The sequence below is a fragment of the Oncorhynchus kisutch genome, linkage group LG5 (genome assembly GCF_002021735.2).
Source record: "Oncorhynchus kisutch isolate 150728-3 linkage group LG5, Okis_V2, whole genome shotgun sequence".
NCBI lineage: Eukaryota > Metazoa > Chordata > Actinopteri > Salmoniformes > Salmonidae > Oncorhynchus > Oncorhynchus kisutch.
Genome location: NC_034178.2, coordinates 30,334,543 through 30,361,419, shown reverse-complemented (window position 1 = coordinate 30,361,419; position 26,877 = coordinate 30,334,543). Strand labels below are relative to the sequence as shown.

Genomic DNA, 26,877 nt, shown 5'->3' with positions numbered 1-26,877 from the left:
AGAGATATCTATTCTGCACTTGCTGGAACTACAGTGCCATGAGATTCACATACATCTGTTAAATATGACTGATTTCTGGCATGTCATTTGTCAATATAAATCCTTTTGATAATACAAATTAAACATAAATATGATTAGTATATAGCGCATTTGGAAAGTATTCAGACACCTTGACTTTTTCCACATTTTATTACGTTACAGCCTTAGTCTAAAATGGATTTAAATAGTCTCCCCCCTCATCAATCTACACATAATGACAAAGTAAAAACAGTAACAAAAAGAGTCTTCTTCGGTATGACACTACAAGCTTGGCACACCTGTATTTGGGGGAGTTTCTCCCATTCTTCTCTGTATATGCTCTCAAAGTTGGATGGGGAGCGTCGCTGCACAGCTATTTTCAGGTCTCTCCAGAGATGTTAGATCAGGTTCAAGTCTGGGCTCTGGCTGGGCCACTCAAGCATATTCAGAGACTTGCCCCAAAGCCACTCCTGTGTTGTCTTGGCTGTGTGCTTAGGGTCGTTGTCCTGTTGGAAGGTGAGCCTTCACCACAATCTGAGGTCCTGCGCTCTCTGAAGCAAGTTTTCATCAAGGATCTCTCTGTAGTTGTGAGAGTCTTTTAGGTGCCTTTTGGCAAACTCCAAGCGGGCTGTCATGTGCCTTTTTACTGGGGAGTAGGAGTCTTTTCAGCAGGTGCTTTGCAGTCCCGAGTGAATCTCTTTAGTACAACCTTAGAGCCAAAGGTTATTTCTAATAGCACAGAGGAATTCAATTCAACGAAAGAAGCAACATAGGGAACATTTAGAAATTGCTACCAGTGCATGGGGATTCACAGTCATCACCAGTAAGAAAAAGTCTTAGGCTCATGGATCCTTTGGTCAGAACATGTTTCTACCTTGGTTTTATTTTAGCAACAGATTTTAGATATGAAAAAGGGCTTACGTTTTTTTTACGGGTCTAGAACACTTTTAAAAATATAGAAATACCCAGCAGATACACAAACACTGTCCAAAACTAATCCTGGGTAGGAGATCTGTTCATAACTAAGTAACCTTGCACAAGCCTGTCTCTGTAGTGTGAGGCAGCTTGATGTACAAGTACAGCCCCTGGACAGGATGCTAGTTTATTGCAGCGCCTTACACTCAATCTATCTCCTGAATGCTGAGTGCCAAACAGAAACACATCAGGTCCCATTTTTAGTATGACTCAGCAAGGGATCGAGCTCCCAACCTTCCAATCTCCGGGAGGTCATTCTGACCACAAGGCCACATAGTAGTTAGGCAAGCAGGCGGGCAGTCCCCTGCCCACCCACCCAAACTGGTGCAGCCAACTTGATCCTTGTATTTGTTTGAGTCAAAACATAATTTCCTGTAAAATACTTATATGTAGCTGTAGTATAGAATATAATTTTATGAACTACTGTAAACACATAATATACCAAGATGAATGATCAATTTATTGGACTTATAATTTGGTATTTTGCATTAATTACTAGGCCTACTGTATTTTTTTCTAAACGAATTGCCAAATTCATTTTGTGCGTGTGCGAGCGCTGCTGCAGAGCGTGGGGTTTCCCATAGCTGAGTGCAGGGTTACCGCGCCCATCTTCGCTGTTCGGTGGCCGGGTGAAGAAGAGAGTGACTATTGAGAAAGGGCGGCTAAACAGGCTGGTGTCATAGACGAAGAGGAAGTGGCTTCTAAATGAAATATAAATCGGGCGAAGACATTAGTGGAAACCGATTGTTGAGATTACAGTTGCAAATACAGGCAATCTGCGTCCAGTCATCAGCAGGGAGTGGAGTGATTGTTTTCCCGGGTTGGTCCAGGTTGTTGAAAAAAAAACTCCGACTAGGATTTGCAAACTAGCGGTTCACGGGCGTTAGTTGGTGCGTGGATTGGAGGTATACACCGTTAGCTACCTCTTCCAGTCAATGCCAAAAAAAAAAAAGCCAACGCCAACTGAGAAAAAGGTAAGGGATGGTTAAATGTTGCACATTTGCAATTCAAACATACAATAGTGGTATTATTGGTCGATGTGTTAGATTAGCCAACTGCCCGGTGGTAGGGTCGTTGGCTAACGCGCGTTCGTTTAGCCGAGAGGGCTCTGCTTGCTTTCCAGTTGACAGTGCTAACTATAGCTATACCGTTAGCAATGTAACGTTACCGTATGTGTTTAGCTACACAGACTGTACAGTAGCCTACATATATTTTACAGCCTGGGTTCTTTGCAGGGACGGGTTTGGACCCTGTCAAATTCATGAGAAACGGACATGGTAGCTAACTAACGTTACGGACAGCGAACACTTTAACCAGTTAATTAACGTTAGTTTGCTAATTTAGCTAGCCTAGGTGTACAGTTAGTTACACCTGTATCTAACTACAACAATGTTGCCCAGATAGCTTAATTTCCATTCAACATATTAGTCGTGCTGCGTAATCCCTAAAAGGAACTTAAACGACATTTATTTAACGTAGTTACTTGTTAGCCGGCTAACATTTTTGAGATGGACGACCAATGGCCTAAATGCAAGCACTAGGTAGCTAACGTTCATTTGGAATTTGAGTGGTCAATTAGTCAGGCTAGTTTGGGCCCCGATAATGTTTATGGTCTGTGTTCAAATAAATTGAGGCATTGTTAAATATGCCCTTTTGGTGAAGTATGACCACTTTTTCGACATGGCATTTGATTTGGCAACGTTAACTGTATAGCTAGCTGACGGTAACTAACGTTAGCAAGACTAACTAACGACGTTAGCTAACTATAGCTAGATGGCAGTTATAACACTAGCTGCAGGTTGACTAAATAAATTTGGGCAATTTATCCCCCACCTTAACGGTGGCACAATTGCTTTCGTTGGCTTTGGTGCTGTACATCTTAATTAAATTAAATGGCTACTGCTGGCTTTAACGACATGGCTATACTAGCTAACAAGATAATTGGATTTTATTGGCCAGCAACACTCGCTAACCCCTTTTAGGTGCTGGAATAACAAGTCCAACACGGGGGCGACAGGAATGCCGAAACATTCTGTACTATATTTTGTTGGCTCTTTTCTGTTTGATTCTTGTCTGCCCCTCTTTCTGATCACCCACAGCGCACCCTGCTGAAAACGTCCCTTGTCTGATATACTGTAGCTAGCTAACGTTAGTTGGCTAGTGAAGTGTGTGCTAACGTGAGTAGTGTTGAGGTCACTGCTGTTGAGCACGGTTGTTTGGTAAAACATCGTTAAACTGTACATTCAGGTAATATTGTACATCCAGATCTACACCTCGGGGCCTTTTCACATGTTGCATTAAATAGTGAGATTGCACATTTTCAAATGTCACATACAATGAAACTGAATCCATCTTCATTGGTAGTAGCTACAGTAGTTAGCTAGATTTGATTCGTCAACCCTAGTAGGCCTACAAGCGGCAGCGAACAAGATGGCGTTTGCTGCCTCACAGGTTTCCATTGATGCAAGACATTAGTATGCCATCGGTTGGAGTGGTCAGTGTAACGGTGTTGGTAGTGGTTAGCTACCCAAACTTTTTGTATTTTTTTTTTTTACATAAACTTCCAATCCAGCTAAAAATAATAATTAAATGTGAATTACATAAGAAATCTGGAAGTATACAGTGGAACCGAACCCATGTTTATTGAGAAGAGCAGTTCTTGCATTTGCAACATATCAACAAAGAGTAGTAGTTCAAACAAATATGGTAACCTCATCTGATTAACAGAGTACTTCATCAGTTTATTCTCAGGTGACATTCAAAATGGATGCAAATGGGGCTCTTGCAATGCAAGCAAATATTCCTACCACTACCACCTTGATTCGGTATTATGTAGCAACATTTTTTTTAAATTTTTTTTTTACATTGGATAAAAGCAGATACACAGAGCTACAAATTGGTACATCATACACTGCATTTGAGGAACAATGGGAAAGTAATTCTGCTATGAAAGTTGATAAACGTGTAGTCTCGCCTTTAAGAAAATGGCCTTTAAATGGTTTTGTACCTACACCACTTCAGCATTGTTCACACCCTCTTATGCTTTAGCCCCACCCATCTCTTTAAGGGTTGAGCCAAGCATTCTGTCCTAACAACAACAGTCAAGCACCCAAGCTAACTGGTTAACGTTGGCTAGCTTGCTAACTACTTCCAGACACGCATGAGAGAACAGCTCACTGACCATTTTACTCGCACTAGTAGAGCTGGTTAGGCTGGTTTTATATTATCCAGAGTGTCGGTGACTGCAACAATTTACGCTTTTTTGCCCATGTTTACTGACACCGGCCATATTCAACAGGTGTTGAGCGTTGATAAATTCGTCAATTATTCTACGCTCTGGTACGCTCAGACGAGAGTGCTCTGAAATCAGAGTAGATAGCCAAAGTGAATTTACTAGCTACGTCTATCAACAGTTGTCGCAGTGACATTCTATTGAAATGGATACTTGCTTTGTTTGAAGATGTAATCCAGAGACAGGTGTTTTCTATCTCCTTAGCTATCATACTCTAATTCCACTGATTTCAAAACTTGGTCCTACAGAAAGTGGCAACACTTATGCAGTTCTACTACGTGATATATATTTTTTAAGCAGTGTTAGAAAGGATTACCTACACATACTGACCAGCTCAAATAGACAGAAGTGTGCTACATGGCAGACTTATCTGAACTCGTGTCCAGCCCACTCATATCAGCCAATCATGGCTAGCTGGAAGGTTGCTGGATTTTTCTGTGGCTAAACCAACTAGGCTCGTAATTTAACAATTGTATTCGTATTTACAGATGGCATACAAGTCTGTTTTTAAGGCACTTGGAAGTTCACATGTTCCAGAAGGCATTTCTGCCAAAAACACATATAGATTTTTTTTAGAAAGTTTACTTTCAAATGGTTCTCCTGTGAAGTAGTGACCCGTGACATACGCTTAGTTTCCTGAAACGAGTCACATTTGACCACAACAATGTGTCCCTGTGGAGTCAAATTACATCAGAACAGGAGTGTTCCATGATCAACATTTGCACTAAAAGCTAGCTGTTAGGCAGGTTTTCAATTGCCACTGATGGTCTTGTGGATGTGCATGAATTGTCTGCAATGCCAGGGTAAACTTTACTGCAGGGTGGCTTTTTTCTGTGATACACCCAATTATATGTATTTAATCCAGATCATAATTGTTGCATGACAGAATGTATGAATTAAAACCCCACCACCCTTATCCCAGATGTGTGTTTTAAGCATTAGTTCATTTTGATAAAAGGACAATCTCGATAACTATCCTGTAAGTATGTTGTGTGGAAGGGAGACTAATTATTACATGCTTCTTTTTTTTTCTGAGTGGAAAACAGATTTCTGACCCAGGTGTTTTTTTCCCAGCTGTTTTGTTAGTGGGCATAGATGGGATTAAATATTTACTGTCTGTGGATTTGAGCTTTTAGGATTACAGGCTTGGTCAGTGATAGTGCTGTTTATAGTCTTTTCTATGATCCAGCTTTAGCCATATGAAATTTGCTGGACTGATATTATAGTATCAAGCTTTCTACAACACATAGGCCTACGTTTGTGCTCTTTTAGTGCTTTATTATGCAATTACTTGAACATTTGTACATGATAAAAGGCAGCTCAATCTTTAACTAGCGATATAAAATACTGTACAACTATTTGGTGGAATGTGCTTTGTGGCTGCCCGATCTGGCAAGCAAAATGTTGTTTTGATAACAACTTTAATTTGCTTTGATTCTAGTGTTCCACTTGTACATGTGTTTGCAAGGCACAACAAAAAAGAAACCAAGCCAAACTCCTCACTGTTCTTCTACCTAAATTCCATTTCCCCTCTGTCTCATTCATTCAACGCAAAATGTTATTTTTTAAAATTGTGTTTGAGAATTTATAAATAAATAAACAGAAACCTTATGTAAGTAAGTATTCAGACCCTTTGCTATGAGACTCGAAATTGAGCTCCGGTGCATCCTGTTTCCATCGATCATCCTTGAGATGTTTCTACATCTTGATTGGAGTCCACCTGTGGTAAATTCAATTGATTGGACATGATTTGGAAAAGCAGACACCTGTCTATATAACGTCCCACAGTTGACAGTAAGCTTCAGAGCAAAAACCAATCCATGAGGTTGAAGGAATTGTCCGTAGAGCTCCGACAGAGGATTGGGTCGAGGCACAGAAGAGTATAATATTTTTTTTTTTTAAAGGGTCTGCAGCATTTGAAGGTCCTCAAGGACCCGGTGGCCTCCTCCATTCTTAAATGGAAGAAGTTTGGAACCACCAAGGCTCTTCCTAGAGCTGCCACCCGGCCAAACTGAGCAATTGGGGGAGAAAGGCCTTGGTCAGGGAGGTGACCAAGAACTTGACGGTCACAGAGTTCCTCTGTGTCCTTCTGGAAGGTTCTCCCATCTCCAATCATCTCTGCAGCACTCCACCATTCAGGCCTTTATGGTAGAGTGGCCAGATGGAAGCCACTCTTCAGTAAAAGGCACATGACAGCCCGCTTGGAGTTTGACAAAAGGCACCTAAAGGACTCTGACCATGAGAAACAAGATTCTCTGGTCTGATGACACCAAGATGGAACTCTATGGCTATAATGCCAAGCGTCATGTCTGGAGGAAACCTGGCACCATCCCTACGGCGAAGCATGGTGGTGGCAGCATCATGCTGTGGGGATGTTTTTCAGCAGCACAGCATGGTGGTGGCAGCATCATGCTGTGGGGATGTTTTTCAGCAGCAAAGACTGGGAGACTAGTCGGGATCGGGGGAAAGATGAACAGAGTAAAGCACAGCGATCCTTGATGAACACCTGCTCCAGAGCGTTCAGGACCTTCGACTGGGGCAAAGGTTCACCTTCCAACAAGACAACGAACCTAAGCACACAGCCAAGACTATGAAGGAGTGGCTTCGGGATAAGTCTCTGAATGTCCTTGAGTGGCCCGGACTTGAACCTGATCAAACATCTTTGGAGAGACCTGAAAATTGCTGTGCACCAACGCTCCCCATCCAACCTGACAAAGCTTGAGAGGATATGCAGAGAAGAATGAGAGAAACTCCACAAATACATGTGCCAAGCTTGTAGCGTCATAACCAAGAAGACCCGATGCTGTAAAGGGAGTTTATTTTCATTAGTTTGTGATTGAATTTCCATTGAGGCAGCTAGCTAAATATGCTATTACTTGTGCTAATTTTGTTAGCATTCTGGTAATGGATATTTTTTTGGGGCGCCCCCTTGTGTACTAAACCTGTAATACTGTACATCCTGGGATGAGAAGACGTTATGACAATATGTAAATCTGCCCAACCCCAGAATATGGTATGTATGTAAACTGACCAGGGTTCAATGACTATGTACATATGGCAGCAGGGTATAGTGCCAGGTAATGACAGTGAGATTCTGCTCTGAGAGGTGAATGTATTGTTTGCCTGAATGGAAACAAACACATGACAACATTTATGGTTGAAAGAAATGTGAATTCTAGAGAGCAGAAATCCTGTGTTCAAGATTCTGTTCTGGTTTTATTTTTAAAAATGTCTTATCACAACAGTTTGGTTGTTATTATGCCCAAACCCCATTGGAACCAGCAGACTCAGGCTGCCCTCAAGAGACCTCAGATCAGTCAGTAAGCCACACCTCAAGGCTATTTGCCACAACTCCCTGCTTATCATGCAGTCAGCTGACCCTGATCAGGCGCTTGAAGAAATGATGGGGGGCATAGAAACTCCTTACAGTAATGGCTTATGGACAGACTCCAAGAGCATCTGGTTCACCCACATTTCAGATTTTTTTTAGTTTTCTTACCCTGAGGAAGTGCAGGGATGAAGTGTGACTGTCCTACATTTAGTCTTCAGCAGCTACTGAATTGTGTGCCCAAATTGACTCAAAGGAACGTAAAAACCAGGCTTTAACATCAAACTCAATGAATGAGATCTTTGGACAAATGCCAGTGCAGAATTGGAAGACTTTAATTACATTTTATCCCTGCCATGATTAACGGTGACATTCTATGTCCCACATTCTGATACAACAGTAATTAGTGCTTTACACTGCATTATAGGTCTAGGCCTAGTGTCTCCCTCCTGATTCATGTTAGTCACTCTTCTCATGTTAAGGTTCATTCAATGCACAAATTCTTCCTTGATGTGTCTAGGAAGGATGTAGTGGGAAGTATTCCTGGAATTAAAGGTAGACTTGGTGACATGGATGCAGAAAGTTAATAGCATAGTGGGACAATTTCTGCAACAACTAAGAGTGAAGCACGAGGCTCAACTTTTCCACTTTTTGGTGCCCTGGCTACAATGCTTTAACAGCGTGACGCGAACCCACGCACATACTGTGTGAGTGATGTCTTTCATCTCGCTCATCTTTATCTGCGGTGGTCCTCGTGGTAATGTCATATCGCTGAGTCTGCCTTTAACATAGGGCCGTGACGATACCAGTATTGCAATTTCTTTTCTCCCCATGTTCAAAATGAAAACCCGAACAAGATCAATCTGGTCATTAAAAAAAACCTGCTGTATGTAAAATATTGTGTGCTATAAGCTTAGAAAATAAATACATGTGACTCTGACATGTTTGTTTCTGACATTTGTGCTGTTTTCCTTAAGTTAAATCCTCTTCGTGTTTTGTTTCCTTGCCACGATATTAACGAGTATTGCGATACTGGTATTGTCCTGGCCTTTAGCAGTGATACTTTTTATCAGCAAGACTAGAAGATTAATGTGCAACGACTAGCTAGATATGAGGGCTAGCCAATCGGAGAGGACCTTCCAGGATGAGGTGGTACGTTTTTAGAGAACGTCCTCAGTCTAGCACTCAAATTCTTGGGAACCGTACTGAGTGAAATCCTGTACGTGATGTAAGGTGATTGGGTTGGCTAAGGGGAAAAACTCGAGCTAAAATGAAAGGTTTATATTATTTGGTTTTCTGTTAAAATAATACAACAAAATTATAGAATAATAGTCCTATTGCGTATGTATGACCGCTAGGGCTGGGCAATTTTAAGTTGGATCTACTGCAGTCAAATAGCCTTGAAAGTGCCTCAGTTACGGCATGTTTGTTTGTCTAAGGGTACACTACTGCGTTTTTAAATGCCGAAAATAATTCCAGAGGTGGTTTCGTTTCAAAGTTTTTGCAGCCACTGAACAGGCATTTTTACTTGTCTGTAAAGGAAAAGTGCTTCTGAAGCGGGACTAACATCCATCACTAGGTGACCAGAACTGTGAATCAAATAATCTTGAGCTGCCTGTGCGCAGACCATGCTCTCCTAAAAAAGTAGTTTAAAGTTTGTTAAATAACGTGACTTACCAAGACATTTGGTGGAAAGAACACATCTTCCACTAGGAATCGATTCCTAAGATTCAGTACTTTTGGGACGGCGTAGACTAATTTCGTTTTTTGTACTGCCAAGAACATGAACACTCGGGACTGCGAGGGTAGGTGCAGGTTGGCCACCAGGCAGACAGGCAAAGTGCACGGTTCTGACAATCTATTGGAATGCTGTGTTTTTGCAGTTTCTTGGCTTGCAATGTCTCGCAACTTCAGTAAAGCCTGGCCAAACATCAATGACTAGGCTAGGATAATTTACTCTTAAACCGAAGACTGAACACACACTCGGATCATTTGCGAAGAGCAAGAGCTGGCGAGCTAGCAGCATTTTGATTTCGTGAGGAGGAAAATGTTTTTCTTCTGGGATTAAAAAAAATAAATGTTAAGGGTCCCAATTTAGTTAACTTCTTATGGGCAGGTGGAACGGTAGTGTCCCACCTGGCCAACATCTGGTGAAATTGCAGTGCGCAAAATTCTAAAATACTACATTTTTAAAATATTTAACATTCTTGAAAATATATAGGTTATACATCAAAATAAAGCTTAACTTCCAGCTGCTGTGTCAGATTTCAAAAAGGCTTGACGGCAAAAGCACACCATGCGATTATCTGAGGACAGCGCCCCGCATACAAATGCATAAATAATTTTTCAACCAGGCAGGTGTGACACAAAAGTCAGAAATAGCGATTATAATTAATGCCTTTTGATCTTCTTCTGTTGGCACTCCAATGTCCCAGAAACAACACAAATGGTCCTTTTTTGTTCGATAATGTCCTTATTTATATCCCAAAAATGTAAATTTATTTGGTGCGTTTGATTCAGAAATACAACGGTTTCAACATGCCTACAAAGTATCTAAGTTACCTCAACTTGGTCCGAACATTTCAAACAACGTTCCTAATCCAACCTCAGGTACCCTAAAACGTAAATAATCAATCAAATTTAAGACGGAATAAACTGTTTCTAATACTGGATAAAAACAAAGTGGAGCGCGCACCAAAACAGTGGAGTCCACCTGGAGTGACACAAACAATTTCTAAAGACTGTTGACATCTATTGAAAACCATAGGAACTGCAACCAGGTTCCTAATAAGGGTATCCCATAGAAAACGATTGGAAAATCCTATAACCTCAATTTCCCCCCCGGATGGTTTGTCCTCAGGGTTTCGCCTGCCAAATCGGTTCTGTTATACTCAGACATTATTTTAACAGTTTTAGAAACTTTTTAGTTTTCTATCCAAATCTACCAATTATATGCATATTCTAGCTTCTGGGCCTGAGTAACAGGCAGTTTACTTTGGGCACACCCCTAGTTCTTATCTTTTCTTTATTTATTTTTTTTTCAAATGGGCTAATCCAATTTGATGGTAATGTGAGGTCTAGACTGTCCTGCATTACTGTTACCTTTCACAATGCATGTGTGTGGATCATCTCTCCATTCACAATTCACAGCTTGCTTTTTTTTCTCTCAAATGTTATCCGAAATAAGGGGAAAATGTACTTATGTAATCTGATAGTCATGTTGGTGTACTAATAGTTATTTGGGAGGCTTTATCTTGGTGCAGTATTTCCCCTATGATGAATCGGTTAGATGGTAGGCATCGGTGGCATATATATTATATTATATTTTATTTTACATGTGTAATGCTATTATTCCGCAAAGGCTTTAGCAGTTCTTGAAAATGACCAAGGCGGCCTATGGCCATGTTTGGAATTACTTGACTAATAGGAAGATCCAACGCTTTTGGCTACTATTTTGGGTAAATTGTGTGTACGGTTGCCCTGAAGAGTGTGATCAGATCAGCCTGTATCCATATAGATGGTTTATTGATCAGTTGGCACCATTGGCCAAACCAGTGAGCATCCAGATCATCGGCCAGTCATGTCTTAACAGGACTTGGCTAAAGTGTCTCAGGATTATTTATTTATTTATTTATCCGTTATTTTACCAGGTAAGTTGACTGAGAACACGTTCTCATTTGCAGCAACGACCTGGGGAATAGTTACAGGGGAGAGGAGGGGGATGAATGAGCCAATTGTAAACTGGGGATTATTAGGTGATGGTTTGAGGGCCAGATTGGGAATTTAGCCAGGACACCGGGGTTAACACCCCTACTCTTACGACAAGTGAAATGGGATCTTTAACCTCTCTGGGATAGGGGGGGGGGGGGACGCTTTTCAGCAAAAGCATAAGATGCTATTATCTGATGATAACACAACAGTAAACAAAGGGAAAGCATATTTCAACCCTGCAGGCGCTACACAAAACGCAGAAATAAAATATAAATCATGCCTTTGACAAGCTTCTTTTGTTGGCACTCTAATATGTCCCATAAACATCACAAATGGTCCTTTTGTTCGATTTAATTCCGTTGATATATATCCAAAATGTCAATTTATTTGGCGCGTTTGATCCAGAAAAACACAGCTTCCAACTTGTGCAACGTCACTACAAAATATCTCAAAAGTTACCTGTAAACTTTGCCAAAACATTTCAAACTACTTTTGTAATACAACCTTAGGTATTTTTTAACGTTTTTAATCGATCAAATTGTATACGGGACAATCTGTGTTCAATACAGGAAGACAACAAACTAACGCTACCTTTCTGGTCTTGCACAACTATCAAACAGTACACATAACGTGACAGACATTCAAGATGGCCGTACTTCTTCATTACACAAAGGAATAACCTCAACCAATTTCTAAAGAGTGGTGACATCCAGTGGAAGCGGTAGGAACTGCAAACAAGTCCCTTAGATCTAGTTTCCCAATGGAAAAACTCATTGAATAGACAGAAAAAAAATTCTGAATGATTTGTCCTTGGGGTTTTGCCTGCTACATAAGTTCTGTTATACTCACAGACATGATTCAAACTGTTTTAGAGACTTCAGTGTTTTCTATCCAAATCTACTAATAATATGCATATCTTATATTCCGGGGATGAGTAGCAAGAAGTTGAAATTGGGCACGCTATTTATCCAAAAGTGAAAATGCTGCCCCCTATGACCTCAGAGATTCAGGACACCCTTTTAACATCCCATCTGAAAGACGGCACCCTACACAGGGCAGTGTCCCCCAATCACTGCCCTGGGGCATTGGGATATTTTTTTAGACCAGAGGAAAGAGTACCTCCTACTGGCCCTCCAACACCACTACCAGCAGCATCTGGTCTTCCATTCAGGAACTGACCAGGACCAACCCTGCATAGCTTCAGAAGCAAGCCAGCAGTGGTATGCAGGGTGGTATGCTGCTAACATTGAGATGAGAAGATTGGACTGAGTCAGAAGCATGGTTGTGTGAGGGCAGGGGGCGGGAGAGGCGCTCTGAGTGTATGGGCCTGCTGCACTGGCCAAGCCAACAGAAGTACTGTAATGTAGGCTATGGGAGTGTGGGCCTGGACTAGCCAAAGAAACAGTGTCAGCACAGATGCACTTCTTCCTGACAACACAATATCTGTCATGTAGCCTAATGACTACACAATATGTTTCTCTGTGGAGGGAAAGTTGCTGCTACTTTTCTGGCTGCGAGTTCTTTGAAGAGGACAATAAAGTCCATCTGCACATCTATTATGCAAATATGCGTCATTAGCCTGTTCATTGAAGAGCGACACTGCTTTATGAAAGAATTTGCCCTATCCTTGATGGACGGGTGATTCCATATCACCTTTTCTGGAAAAACGTATTTTGTTATATATATGAGACATCTAGCCTTGTTTGTTTGAATTGGGCCATTTCAAATGTGCTTTTACAGCACAATGAAGGGATGAGATGAATATGGTCAAAATGGTGTTGACAGTTGATTACACATTTTCCAAGCCAGGCTATTTTTATTCATGATTTATCATATACTTATTGTTCATTGTTTAGTACTAGTTAGTGATGCACCGATATAAATTTTTTGGCCGATATCCAATATTTCCCTTGCCCCAAAAAAACAATACCAATATTTAGTATTTTGGCTTCCTTTTTTAAGCATTCTAGTACAGTTAACTATTTAACACTCAAATCAAATGTATTTATATAGCCCTTCGTACATCAGCTGATATCTCAAAGTGCTGTACAGAAACCCAGCCTAAAACCCCAAACGGCAAGCAATGCAGGTGTAGAAGCACGGTGGCTAGGAAAAACTCCCCAGAAAGTCCAAAACCTAGGAAGAAACCTAGAGGAACCAGGTTATGAGAGGTGGCCAGTCCACTTCTGGCTGTGCCGGGTGGAGATTATAACAGAACATGGCCAAGATGTTCAAATGTTCACACACCGATGGATGAAGTGGTCTAAGGCACTGCATCTCAGTGCAAGAGGCGTCACTACAGTTCATCCGGTTTTGATTGGTAGTCCCATAATTGGCCCAGCGTCGTCCGGGTTTGGCCAGGGTAAGTTGTCATTGTAAAAAATAATTTGTTCTTAATTAACTTCTTGAGTGTAGGGGGCAGTATTTTCATTTTTGGCAACAACAAAAAATTTACTAATTTGAAACTGCCTATTTCTCAGGCCCAGAAACTAGAATATGCATATAATTGTCAGATTGGGATAGAAAACACTCTAAAGTTTCCAAAACTGTCAAAATATTGTCTGAGTCGAACAGAACTGATATTGCAGGTGAAAACCTGAGGAAAATCCAACAAGGAAGTGCTCTTTTTCCTGAAAGCGCTCTGTTCCATTGGATGCCTTGCCTCCATTTAAAGGGATATCAACCAGATTCCTTTTCTGACACGCCAGGTGGATTAACAACAAGCTACGCTGTGTTTTGCTATATTGCACTTGGGATTTCATGAAAATTAAATATTTTTTGTAATTTAGTTTGAATTTGGCTCTCTGCAATTCAGCGGATGTTGATGAAAATGATCCCGCTAACGGGATGGGTGCGTCAAGGAGTTTTAACTGACTTGCCTAGTTGAAGGTTACACACACCACACTGACCAAAAAGTTATTTTGTTTGCATTTACATATGTCCCCATTACCAGTAAAACGTAATCAAATCCGATTTATTTTACTTAGTTGGTGTGCTGTTTTGTCGTTTCATTCTAACCCAGGTTTTCTCATACTATGGAACGCTGTTTGGGTCTTTGCGTGTTAAATAACACTATTTAACGTGTCAAATAAGCTTGTTGACCAATTAGGACCTGACTATGACTGCACGTCACATAATAATTTAACGTTTTTTTTAATGTACTGGCAGCCAGTGGGAGGATGACTGAGGAGAGGGCGAATGAGTGCCACCTAGCTGTGACGAAGTTCATAGTGAAAGGCCTACACCCCTTTGCAACAGTGGAGTCCAAGGGCTTTAGGTAACAGGCAGTGTATATATTGAGTTGAATTAATTTTTAGGATCTAGTAGTATATATATATAGATATAGATATAGATAGTATGTTTATGTTAGTCCCATCACTCCACAATACACAACACGATAATTCAATAATGATAATTCAACACATGAAAACAATCCTTTTTTTTTTTTACTGTAGGGGGATGAGCAAGGTACTCACCCCCAAATATACCCCTCCCTCCAGGAGTTACCTCGGTGACACATTCATTCCTACCTGGTATGGTGTAGAAAAGGCCAATGTGATCACTGAGCTGAAGGACGTACCAAAGCTGGCCATCACATCAGACGGGTGGACCAGCCTCTGTCAGGACCACTATCTCAATGTTACAGTGCACTATACAAGCCAGGGCAGTGTAAAATAGAAGGTCCTCCACACCAGGGCAGTGTACAAATCGCGAAGTAGTGGCAGAGGAGATCTCAGACATTCTGGAAGAGTATGAGATAGAGCTGAGCAGATTGTAGCTGTGACTGTTGATAATGCTGGCAATATGGATGTTGCCATCAAGAGGCCTAAAAATAGGATGCTTTGCACACACATTGAATCTGGCAGCGCAGAAAATCTACAAAATGACTTCCATTGTGTGGTTCAAGAGATCCTCGATGTCCAAAACAGTCTTGAAGGAAAAGCAGCAGCTCCTTGGTAAGAAACCTGTTCAATCTAAAGTATTATTTTGAAATTCCCACATTTTAACAATTTAATTCAATATTCAAGTGTGCGGTAATGTAGTTTTTTTGTTTCAGGCCTTCCGCATCACTCACTCATCCTTGATGTGAAGAATAGATGGAACTCTTATCTAATGAAGGATTCACAGAGCAGTATCCAGCGACCCAAGCAGCAGCCTTGGACCCACAACTGAGAAAAGCAATGACCGAGGACAACCTGGGCCGTCTGAAGGACGAGGACTTCCATACGGCTGAGGAGTTTGTCCAGCTCATGAGAATCCTCAATACATCCACACTGTGTGTGTCATGTGGAAATAATGCCACCTGCGGACAGATCATACCCATTTTCCAAAAACTGGAAAAGCACTTCACTGTGAAGCATGAAGATATGTTTGTGGCAACCATCAGAGAAGGTATTAGAGAACCTCTCCGATTGCCATCACGATGAGGACATTCAAGCCTTCCTGCATGAGGCCACAGCAATGGACCCCAGATTTAAAGGGAGGCCGGTGAGTGACACCTCCTGGGACAGGCTGAGGAAGGCAACTGTTGAGGCCAATGTGACAGGAGCAACATCAGGGCTGTCAGAGGAGCCGGAGCAGACACACAGAGCACCAGCAACAGGAGAAGAAGAGGAAGTGGAGGAGACGGTACCTCCATTGCACAAAACAAGGAGTGCCTTGGAGGAGCTGTTCTCAGAGGAGGACGTGGAGTTTAGGTTGACGATCCAACAGGACACCTCATCCCTCACCCTCAGCGAGCGTGTTGACCTAGAGGCTGAGCTCTACAAAGGCCTAGCTCTCATCCCCATGGCTGAAGATCCAATGATGTGGTGGGTGAAGAGAGCTACTCTAACCCCTCACAAACATTGCAACAAGTTCCCTCTGTGCTCAAGCCTCCTCCACCCCTAGCGAGAGGGTATTTTCTTCTGCAGGGAACACAATAATCTAGGAAAGGTCCTGACTTCTGCCAGAGAAGGCAAATATGTTTATCTTTCTCCAGAAGAACTGCTGAGAACTGTTAGTTATTTTGCAGCCCACCTGCATGCCCCACCCGTGTTGCTCTATACCACTTTTCTTTTGCAGGAAAATGTTTTTCATTTGTATTACATTTCCATCAATACATAAATCTATGATAGTGATTTGTTCAAAACATTGCTGTTTCTTCTGCTGTAAATATTTGTTTTAAATTTATTTTACATTTCTGAAAATAAAGCAATATTAATTCTGTTCTTAATTTGTTTTGAGTTTTTTGTAAAAAAAAATAATAATAATTAAAAACATTAAGAATACCGTTAAAGTACCGGATCAATAAGCCGTATCGGTAAGAGTAGTAGTAGTACCGTTAAAATCTTAACGATACCCATCCCTAGCTTTGACAGTGCTACTGATAGTAGTGGGGGAGCTTGGCTTGCACATGCAAATTCAGAACACACAACCATCTGTAATAGAACTGTGTTATTTGACGTGTCAAATTAAAAGCTTATTTAACGCATCAAATAGTGTTATTTGACTCTGCAGTGACGCTATTACTGTGTAACTCCGGTAGGGCAACATGCGTAACAGTGCTCGACCAGTCGACGAAAGCCAACATCACCCACGACCGATGAACGGTTGATTGTCAAGGGCAATGAATTCCATTATCTTGCTGTTAATGGATTTGAGTTGTCTCACTGAAATGTTCTTACTCTTTCAAATGACTGCTCGACTTGTTGACTGCTCGATCCACACAGCAGACATTGTGGGCGAGGTTAGGAATGCTGTGTTGCATGTGTGACGCAAAATATTGTGGCGTCATTACGTAACCTACGTTATATAGGTATGCGGGTCTGCTTTGACATCAGTTTTGCACATCGGCGTTAAACTAGACCTCGGCCGATACTGATGTTGGCATTTTTAGCTAATATCGGCCGATTTCCGATATGTTCACCGACATATCGTGTATCCCTATTTAGTACATAAATAATGTCTGAGGGGTGTCAGTAGTTTTCTGAGACCGACTTTTTTTCCCCCCCCTTCTTCTTTCAGATCAGCAAGTGTCCCGGCAGCTGGAGCGAGGCAGACATACTAGCAGGGGAAAATGAGTGAACTGGACCAGTTACGCCAGGAGGCTGAGCAGCTCAAAAGCCAGATCAGAGTGAGTGTTAACCTCTCCATCTACCATCAATGGGGCAGGAGCAATTGTTCAAAACGTACAGAAATTGTGTATTTCAGCACTATTGACTCGATTGCAACGAACACACAGAACTTAACCTGCTCTTGCAGGTTACTGCTGGCTTTCTTAACTCTACTAACGTGAGTTTACATGCAGCTGCGGCCTAAACTAACCTTGATTACAACAAAAAAACATTGGAATAAAACTGGTAGGCCAGGTGTTCTGACGCGTTACTGTGTCAAGCCTGCTTGATACTAGAAATAGTCATTGTCTGCGTTCACTACTCCCGCCCCAATTAAATAACGTCTTATCGGTAACGACAAAATTGAAATTTGAAAGATAAATGGAAGACTATGACATACCGGTTGGTGAACTTCAATTAATAGCCCAGGCGTTTATTTGCATCAATCCCTGAACACAACCAGCGCTTATTAGAGAAAATCGACTCTTGACGTCAACATTCTAATGACAATCTAATAAATACATTTCATATAGGCCTACGCTATTGCTATTTGCGTTTATATTTCTGTTCAGTATAGTTTGTTAGCTAGAAAATGATGATCCTGACAGTCTGAGGCAGGGTGCTCTGCAATCATCCTACTCCAACTATTGGCAGGGATAATGTGGCATTTCTTATTTGTCAGCATGAATGAAATTAGTGGTTCCTGCCTTGATGACTATTATATTTACACTACTTGTCCTATAGATTTTTGTAGTAAATTATTACTTGGAATAAACTGATAGCTAAAATGCTCCTTTTCCAGGAATTACATGCTAGTTACTGGTAACTAGCAAGCTAGCTACATTACTATGGTTCCTGTGTATGTTGGGAGTCATTTTACAGCTTGCATTAATGGTATGATGTTTATACAGTGGGGCAAAAAAGTATTTAGTCAGCCACCAATTGTGCAAGTTCTCCCACTTAAAAAGATGAGAGGCCTGTAATTTTCATCATAGGTACACTTCAACTATGACAGACAAAATGAAGGGAAAAAATCCAGAAAATCACATTGTAGGATTTTTTATGTATTTATTTGCTAATTATGGTGAGAATTTAATGGTTCACTATTGAGCGTTCATGTTCTACAAATACATCTCTGCTGTGCACACAACAGGGAATATTACTCTTAACTACCAGCCTAAACACATGTTTTCTTAATTATATAATTTGTGCAAGAAAGAGTGGGAGGCCCCGGTGCACAACTGAGCAAAAGGACAAGTACATGTTTAGTGTCTAGTTTGAGAAAGATGCCTCAAGGCCTCAACTGGCAGCTTCATTAAATAGTACCCACAAAACAGGCAACTCCGGGATGCTGGCCTTCTAGGCAGAGTTCCTCTGTCCAGTGGCTGTGTTTTCCCATTCTTAATCTTTTTTTCTTTTTATTGGCTAGTCTGAGAGATGGCTTTTTCTTTGCAACTCTGCCTAGAAGGCCAGCTTCCCAGACACCCCAGTAGAATTGGAGAAACTCTCCAAATACAGGTGTGCCAAGCTTGTAGCGTCATACCCAAGAAGACTCGAGGCTGTAATCTCTGCCAAAGGTGCTTCAACAAAGTACTGAGTACAGGGTCTGAATACTTATGTAAATGTGATATTTCTGTTTTGTAAAGATTTATACAAACCCGTTTTTGCTTTGTCATTATGTGGTTCTGTGTGTAGTTTGAGTGGGGGGGAGACTATTTAATCCAGTTTAGAATAAGGCTGTAACATAACAAAATGGGGAAAGTCAAGGAGTCTGAATACTTTCCAAATGCACTGTAAACATTGGGTTGTTATTTGACCTGAAATGCTCAAGGTCCTTTTTTTTCTGGACCTTTGTAGAATTCTGAGCCACACAATTGTATGTTTTGTACTCTGATAATTAATCCACAGATAAAAGGGGAAACCTAGTTAGTTTCTAGTAATCTCTCCTCCTTCAGTCTTGTTCTTCTTTGGACTTTATATGGCGGTTGGCAACCAACTTTAAGGTGCATTACCACCACCTACTGGACTGAAGTGTGGACCTCAGTTCGTCTTTCAATCACCCACGTGGGTATATGCTCCTAAAAACCAATGAGATGGCAGAGGTGGGACTTGCAGCACGTCAAACGTCAAATAGAACCAAGTTCAATTTTAGTGCCTGGCTATGCAGACATGCGCGAGCAGTTTGGATGAAATGATTGAATAACGTGCATGTGTAAAAGTATTTTGCAACGCTCGCACACGCAATGCTGGTAGTGTGGTCAGCACGTTAGTCTGCTCAAGAGGCGAGATTAAAATGTTCCGATAATACCCACCAGAGGGTGAAGTCATCTTGCAAAATTTTAGTTACAATCAGGACTTAAAGATAACGCTGACGGAGCGGTAAATCAGTGCCGGATTAAAGTTGCAATTGAGATTGGGTGATTTATTTTTTAAATTTTAGCACGTATTGATGGTTTAACGAGACCTCCGCAAGCGATAATCTAGTGGAAAGCGGTGGTTGCAATTGGCCCATTGAATTGACATTTTGTTCTCATAATCAAGTCTCAACATTGTCATAACAAAGCTACACTGTCTTCAACAACTTTATTTTATTTCTTACATTTGTGTGATGGTTAATTATCGTCCTACTTTTTCAGGATGCCAGGAAAGCATGTGCAGATGCCACACTATCACAGGTAAAATAAAAAATATATAAAAAATAATTTATATTGGGCTCTTTTACCTGGAGATATCCAAAACATTCAACCCGATCTGCTATTGATGACATTATGTAACAGTCTTTTTGTGTTTTGCAGATCACTGCCAACATTGATCCTGTTGGCCGTATTCAGATGCGCACAAGACGGACACTGAGGGGACATTTGGCTAAGATCTATGCCATGCATTGGGGCACTGATTCCAGGTAAACCCAAGTATAATTTTAGTGTCTTTCTAACTATTTTTCTTTACAGTGACAAATAGTTGAATGACTCCCGTTGTCAAGTGTAGAAGTTGGTACGGTATACATTTGTATGACCTTTGGCATGAATTGGTGATTCTATGCTTCCACATGATATACAGTAGGCATAGTGGGCGAGCTTTAAATGTACGTAGGTGTTATGACTAAGCATGTGTTGCTATTATTGTCAAGTTACAAGGCAACGCAGTCTTGATAAATTGCTTTTAGTTTGCTATTCTATTTCATGCAGAACGTAGTTATTGTTGGACAAAAAATAAGTGTGCTTACTATTTCTCATAGGGAAACTGTTATTCCATGACCTTACATGTTTCCACTCTTTCTTACAGGCTCTTGGTCAGTGCTTCCCAAGATGGTAAACTCATCATTTGGGACAGCTATACCACTAACAAGGTCATATACTTCAGTGGCTTACCTTTCAAAGCTCTGTACTATACGTTTCCATTGCAATTCTAGGTGTTGCATTCAGTCCCTTCAACCATTCTACTTCAGTTTTTTTTAATTCACCTATGCACTAGTTATAAGAGATTATTACTTCAGGCGTGGAAAGGCTTCATGTTTTTTTTATTTTATCACCTTGCAGGTCCATGCCATTCCTCTACGCTCTTCCTGGGTCATGACCTGCTCATATGCACCTTCAGGAAACTACGTGGCCTGTGGAGGTCTGGACAACATCTGCTCTATTTACAACCTGAAGACACGTGAGGGGAATGTGCGTGTGAGCCGGGAGCTCGCTGGACACACAGGTAGGCTACATTTTCTGTTTGGTGGCTTGGTTTTTCTTCTGTTTTGTTTTTCTATGAAATCCTTATCTTTTGTTTTCTTCTACTTAAACTACTGTGGGAACAGTTCTGAAGATTTTTTGTTGTAATGTACAAATGATATCTCTAAATTCCAGGTTATCTGTCCTGCTGTCGCTTTGTTGATGACAACCAGATTATTACAAGCTCTGGAGATACCACTTGGTAAGTAAAGGAATTACTCCCCCTCCTGTAGGGATGCTGCGCTCTGTCTATTTTCAATACTACAACACTGTTCATTTTCCTGAAGTGGATTAGATGTGCATTTGGATCGAAACTCATGCTTGTTTGACTAGATGTTAATTTTTTTTTTTACAGTGCCCTATGGGATATCGAGACTGGCCAGCAGACGACCACGTTTGCTGGGCACAGCGGTGATGTCATGAGCCTCTCCTTGGCCCCTGACACAAGGCTATTTGTCTCAGGTGCTTGTGATGCCTCCGCCAAACTCTGGGATGTCAGAGAGGGCATGTGCAGACAGACCTTCACTGGGCATGAGTCTGACATCAACGCCATATGTGTAAGGGCAGCATCCGTTATCAATATATACGTCTTTGCACATATATTGGCAATTAGTGTATTTTACATAATGCCATTCGATCAAAATGTATACATTTCACTTTGATTCAAAAAATGTATTTGATACAAATTATTAAGTAAAATATAGTCAGCATATTATACTCTTTACTGTTGTCTCTAGTGATGGTGGAAAAAATAGATAGTTATCGCAATATTATTTTGGATGATATGTCCATACTTTGACTCCAAAAAATCTAGCTAGAACTAGATGGCTGTGCCTGTACCAAGACTGTTATTTTTCATCCTATAGCTTGTTCCCATCTTCTTTTTAAATAGTGAGCCAGCATGTTTTCAGCACTTTTTATTTCCATCACTGATCAAAACTCAAAAGGCATATCGTGAGCATTATGTTTTGAATCTCAATACGTATAGAGTCATGACAAATGCAGTACATATCGTATCAGCACCTAAGTTTTGTGATAATATCGTATCGTGAGGTCCCTGGGAATTCCCAGGTCTAATAGTCTGTCATAATTCTGTGATCTTATCTGTGCTTTACAGTTCTTCCCCAATGGCAATGCCTTTTGTACGGGCTCTGATGATGCCACCTGCAGACTCTTCGACCTTCGTGCCGACCAGGAGCTGATGTGCTACTCCCATGACAACATCATCTGTGGCATCACCTCTGTTGCTTTCTCCAAAAGTGGCCGTCTCCTCCTAGCTGGATATGATGACTTCAACTGCAACGTGTGGGACACACTGAAGGCTGACCGTGCCGGTGAGTCACTGATAACCCCCCTGAGCAGAGGTTGCAATAACGCAGGATATTTTCCCGCATAAAAAAGCGGGACACATATTTTGCTGCGTTTTTGTAAACTGCGATCTAAAATGCTTCTTATTGTCATTTCTGCTCGCCTTCAGTCACAGTTCGCTCCAAATCGTGAATATAAAAGAACACATTTTGTGATTCAGTTGCACTTCTCCAATCAGATGAGAGATCTTTGCTCTCGTCTTGACCAATCAGACAGTGCTCAGACTGATATGTACAGTACCTTTCTCCAGTAGCAAGTTCAATTAGATTAACTTCAAGCAACTTTCATTGCAAGCTAATTTACTTATGTGGCTGCTAGCCAAATAGTGTTGCACTTTTGTTGTCAACTAATGAAAACGTGAAGCAAATTTTTGGGGGGTGTGAAGAAAAAGTACAGTTGCAGGCCCCTGATCGCTCTAATGAAGCAACAACAAAAAAAACACGACTTTGAATATAAAATGCAGGTGAAATGGTTGAAAACACATTCTTTGGATGGTCTGCGTTTTGAAAATGCCATTTTCTGAAAGCTAATGCGACCCCTGCAGAGACACCTCATTGCACACCAAGCAACGTTTATCTTGTACACATATTAGTCAAACACAATATGTCCTGGAAATGTTTTATTCAAAAAAGACTTAGCTACCACAAACTGATTATTTTAACTTTATCATGTCAGTTAATGAAATTGCATCATTCCCAGCATCTTGGTAGATCCCCACCACAAAAAGTTATTTGACTAATGCTATGGTGCTGTTTTAGGTGTGTTGGCTGGACATGACAATCGTGTTAGCTGCCTGGGAGTAACTGATGATGGCATGGCAGTTGCAACAGGATCCTGGGACAGTTTTCTGAAGATCTGGAATTGAAACCTGAAGGTGCTTTCCCTTTATTGTATTGCTCAGCCTTAGCTACTTGTATACAGTGGATTGTTCACTATAGTTCAACCCTGACTCGCTCTTTGACCTTTTTCCACTTTTTCTTTTTCAGATGTCATTTTGAATTCAAGTTCACTGGAAGACCATTTACAACAACTTAAGAATGTAAAATTTCACAGCATCTTCTTCAACCCCGTTTTAAACGGACTTGGAAACCACAAAAACGAAGGGAAACCAATGCCTTTCCTACACAAAGAAGAGCACAATTGTTTATCACCTAGTTTAAAAGATTTCCTGTGGTATCAAATCAAACTTGTGCATTCCTTCTTGGACCATTTTATGTTACCTTGAATGAAAAAACACTATCATCCCATGCAAATGTATGCGTCTCAAAAGCAAATGTTGGAGCGTAATTGTACAAATATTTAACTTTTTTTTTTTTTTTTTTTGAATTCTATTCTCTGAAGGTCATAGTTTTATTCAATGACTTTCGTTTGTCATGTTTCCTCAGTGGTTTTAGATATGTTTTTAAAATTAAAGCTTTTCATTTTAATCTAATTTAATCATGTAAGAAAGATGGGACAAAATAACACGAAGAGAGCTTGAAAGCAAAAGCTTGACCAGATTACATGAGCAACTTTCGGAACGTTTCTATGATGTATTTATATAATAGCGGTTTGTTTAATCACAGCTTTTTTTGCACAGAAAATCAAATTTGCTTCAACTAATATTGTTAACTAACCAAGCACATGCTATAAATTGTGATGAACGCTCATTCCAAAGCAAAAGGGTATGAGTAACTTATTTTCAGTTAACTGAAGGGGTTAACTGTCTTTTGTTATTTGGGTGGGGTTTAGAATGGGGTTCTGTTATTTTTGTGGCAAGGCTGGATTTAGTAAATGGGTGGGGGATTATTGTTTTTTTTGTCCACTTCTCAGTGATGGACCTCACCTGACTAAATAGACAGACCCTTCCTGTGCTTGGAACTGCATTTGCTATTCTGTGAATGAAATGTACAAATCAATGTCTGAAAATAATGATCTGAAATGTCATATTTCTTTTGGTCTGCCATGGGTTAATTTAGGCGTGCATGCTGTAGAATTGCTTTCCAAGGTGCAAAGGCCCAAGTTGTCTGTCTTTTTCGTAAGGATAGTAACCTGTTATTAACTATAATTTGAACTTTATTCAAGGTTTTTTTGGCTAGACTCTGCATACGTTTATGTACTTACACTGGCAAGGCTATGCACCAGAGAATTAAACGTGAAGAATGATTTCCTATTGACTGCAGACTCTGAAATATGCTTACCAGTTCTAATGATGCCACTTTTTATAATTCATAAAGGAATGATTGGGAGCTCTGTTGGGTGGTTCACACAATCTCACCTTTACATTTTCACAACCAATGGAACAAAACACATTTTCAGATTTCTTATTGTAATATTTTTTTATTTTGGCTTTTTAAATATGTCAAAGCATCTGAATGACTTTTTTTCTTCACTGTATACAGAAGCACTTTCTTTAATAGTTGTGACATTTCTTCTTTATTTTCCCTGCGATGTACAATAAATGTGATGTATTTGTGTGTGGCCACAAGTAAAATGACTTGCAATTCAATTGAGATTTCCTTTTTCTCCTTCCATTGATAAGATAGAGCTCTGCATCCTTGTACTCTTCACCTTTTTTTTTGTATTTTATTTCAGTATGTTGGTGTACCACAGCGAGCTGGATGCAAGATAGATAATGTACTGTTATTGAAAAATGTAATAAAAGCTGTTTGAGGTCTCTTTCTTGTTGACTTTATTCTCAGATTACTTGTAATGTTCTCTCCCATATGTACATTTTACTATATTGCTTAAGTGCAGAAATGATCCATGCAAATAAGGAGAAAAGAACCATACACTAAACATTCACATTCCAACAAAACAAATTAGTAGCACAATAGGCAACTTAACTAGCATGTTTTTAAGTTTCAAGTTTTGATGTCTCATGCATAAGAACCATGAAATTACTTTCTTGCTAACTCAAAACCCAACAGTTAAATAATCAGTAACAATGTATTACTAGAAAGAAACAAGGAATATGAAATACACTAAGCAAGCATTCTACACTGCTCAAAATAAAGGGAACACTAAAATAACACATCCTAGATCTGAATGAAATATTCTTAAGTAGTTTTTTCTTTACATAGTTGAATGTGCTGACAAAGTCACACATTATCAATGGTAATCAAATTTATCAACCCATGGAGGTCTGGATTTGGAGTCACACTCAAAATTCCAAGTGGAAAACCACACTACAGGCTGATGCAACTTTGATGTAATGTCCTTAAAACAAGTCAAAATGAGGCTCAGTAGTGTTTGTGGCCTCCACGTGCCTGTATGACCTCCCTACAACGCCTGTGCATGCTCCTGATGAGGTGGCGGATGGTCTCCTGAGGGATCTCCTCCCAGACCTGGACTAAAGCATCCGCCAACTTCTGGACAGTATGGTGCAACATGGCGTTGGTGGATGGAGCGAGACATGATGTCCCAGATGTGCTCAATTGGATTCAGGTCTGGGGAACGGGCGGGCCAGTCCATAGCATCAATGCCTTCCTCTTGCAGGAACTGCTGACACACTCCAAGTCCATATAGCTCATTTGTTAGCTATGAATCAGTCATATTGCTTGGGGAAAGAAGTTGTGCAAGAGCCTGTTGGTGTCGGACTTGATCCACCGGTACCTTTTGCAGTGCGGCAGCAGAGAAAATAGCCTATGGCTTGGGTGGTTGGAGTCTGACGATTTTCCAGGCCTTCTTTTCACACCACCTAATATAGAGGTCCTGGATGGCAGGGAACTCGGGCCCAGTGATGTACTGGGCTATCTGCACAATGCTCTGTAGCGCCATGCGATGGAGGGCGGTGCTATTGCCATACCAAGCAGTGATGCATCCAGTCAATATGCTCTTAATGGTACAGCTGTAGAACCTTTTCAGGATTTGAGGGCCCATGCCAAACTTTTTCAACCTCCTGCGGGTGAAGAGACACTGTCGCACCTTCTTCACTACTGTGCATGTGTGTTTGGACCATTTTAAGTCTTTAGTGATTTGGACACCAAGGAACTTGAAACGGTCTACCAGCTCCACTCCTGCCCCGTTGATGTGGATAGGGGTGTGCTCGCGCTCCCTGTTTCCTGTTGTCCAACTCCTTGGTCTTGTTGACATTGACGGAGATGTTGTTGCTCTGGCACCGCACTGCCAGGTCACTGACCATGTAGGCTGACTCAACGTTGCCGATGATCAGGCCTACCACCGTTGTGTTGTCAGCGAACTTGATAATGGTGTTGGAGTCATGTGTGGCCACACAGTCGTGGGTGAACAGGGAGTACAGGGACTAAGCACACACCCCTGTGGGGCCCCTGTGTAAAGGGTCAGCGTGGTGGAGGTGATGTTGCCTACCTCACCACCTGGGGTCGGCCCATCAGGAAGTCCAGGATCCAGTTGCAGAGGGAGGTGTTCAGA

At 41.0% G+C, this 26,877-nt stretch overlaps 1 protein-coding gene across 2 annotated transcripts; it reads left to right on the top strand.

Annotated features, from left to right (window-relative positions):
• Positions 1-1,509: 1,509 nt before the first annotated feature.
• On the top strand, positions 1,510-25,164 carry LOC109890878 (guanine nucleotide-binding protein G(I)/G(S)/G(T) subunit beta-1-like). 2 transcript variants are annotated; one of them, XM_020482974.2, is made up of 11 exons: positions 1,510-1,967; positions 17,331-17,439; positions 20,056-20,094; positions 20,215-20,321; positions 20,705-20,768; positions 20,959-21,121; positions 21,274-21,340; positions 21,494-21,695; positions 22,256-22,472; positions 23,265-23,380; positions 23,493-25,164. In XM_020482974.2, exons 2-10 carry the CDS (start codon positions 17,383-17,385, stop codon positions 23,369-23,371), a joined length of 1,023 nt encoding a protein of 340 aa, XP_020338563.1. In that variant the 5' UTR covers positions 1,510-1,967; positions 17,331-17,382; the 3' UTR covers positions 23,372-23,380; positions 23,493-25,164. The 2 variants fall into 2 exon arrangements, with proteins under 2 accessions (XP_020338563.1, XP_020338564.1); XM_020482975.1 differs by having other exon boundaries at positions 1,528-1,964; positions 17,329-17,439.
• Positions 25,165-26,877: the final 1,713 nt, after the last annotated feature.

Bases quoted from the DNA above. Each gene is read 5' to 3' on its own strand.
- LOC109890878 (XM_020482974.2), top strand. From the start codon at position 17,383: ATGAGTGAACTGGACCAGTTACGCCAGGAGGCTGAGCAGCTCAAAAGC. The intron at 20,095-20,214 runs GTAAAATAAAAA...TGTGTTTTGCAG, and splicing joins CAGATGCCACACTATCACAG to ATCACTGCCAACATTGATCC. The intron at 20,322-20,704 runs GTAAACCCAAGT...TCTTTCTTACAG, and splicing joins CATTGGGGCACTGATTCCAG to GCTCTTGGTCAGTGCTTCCC.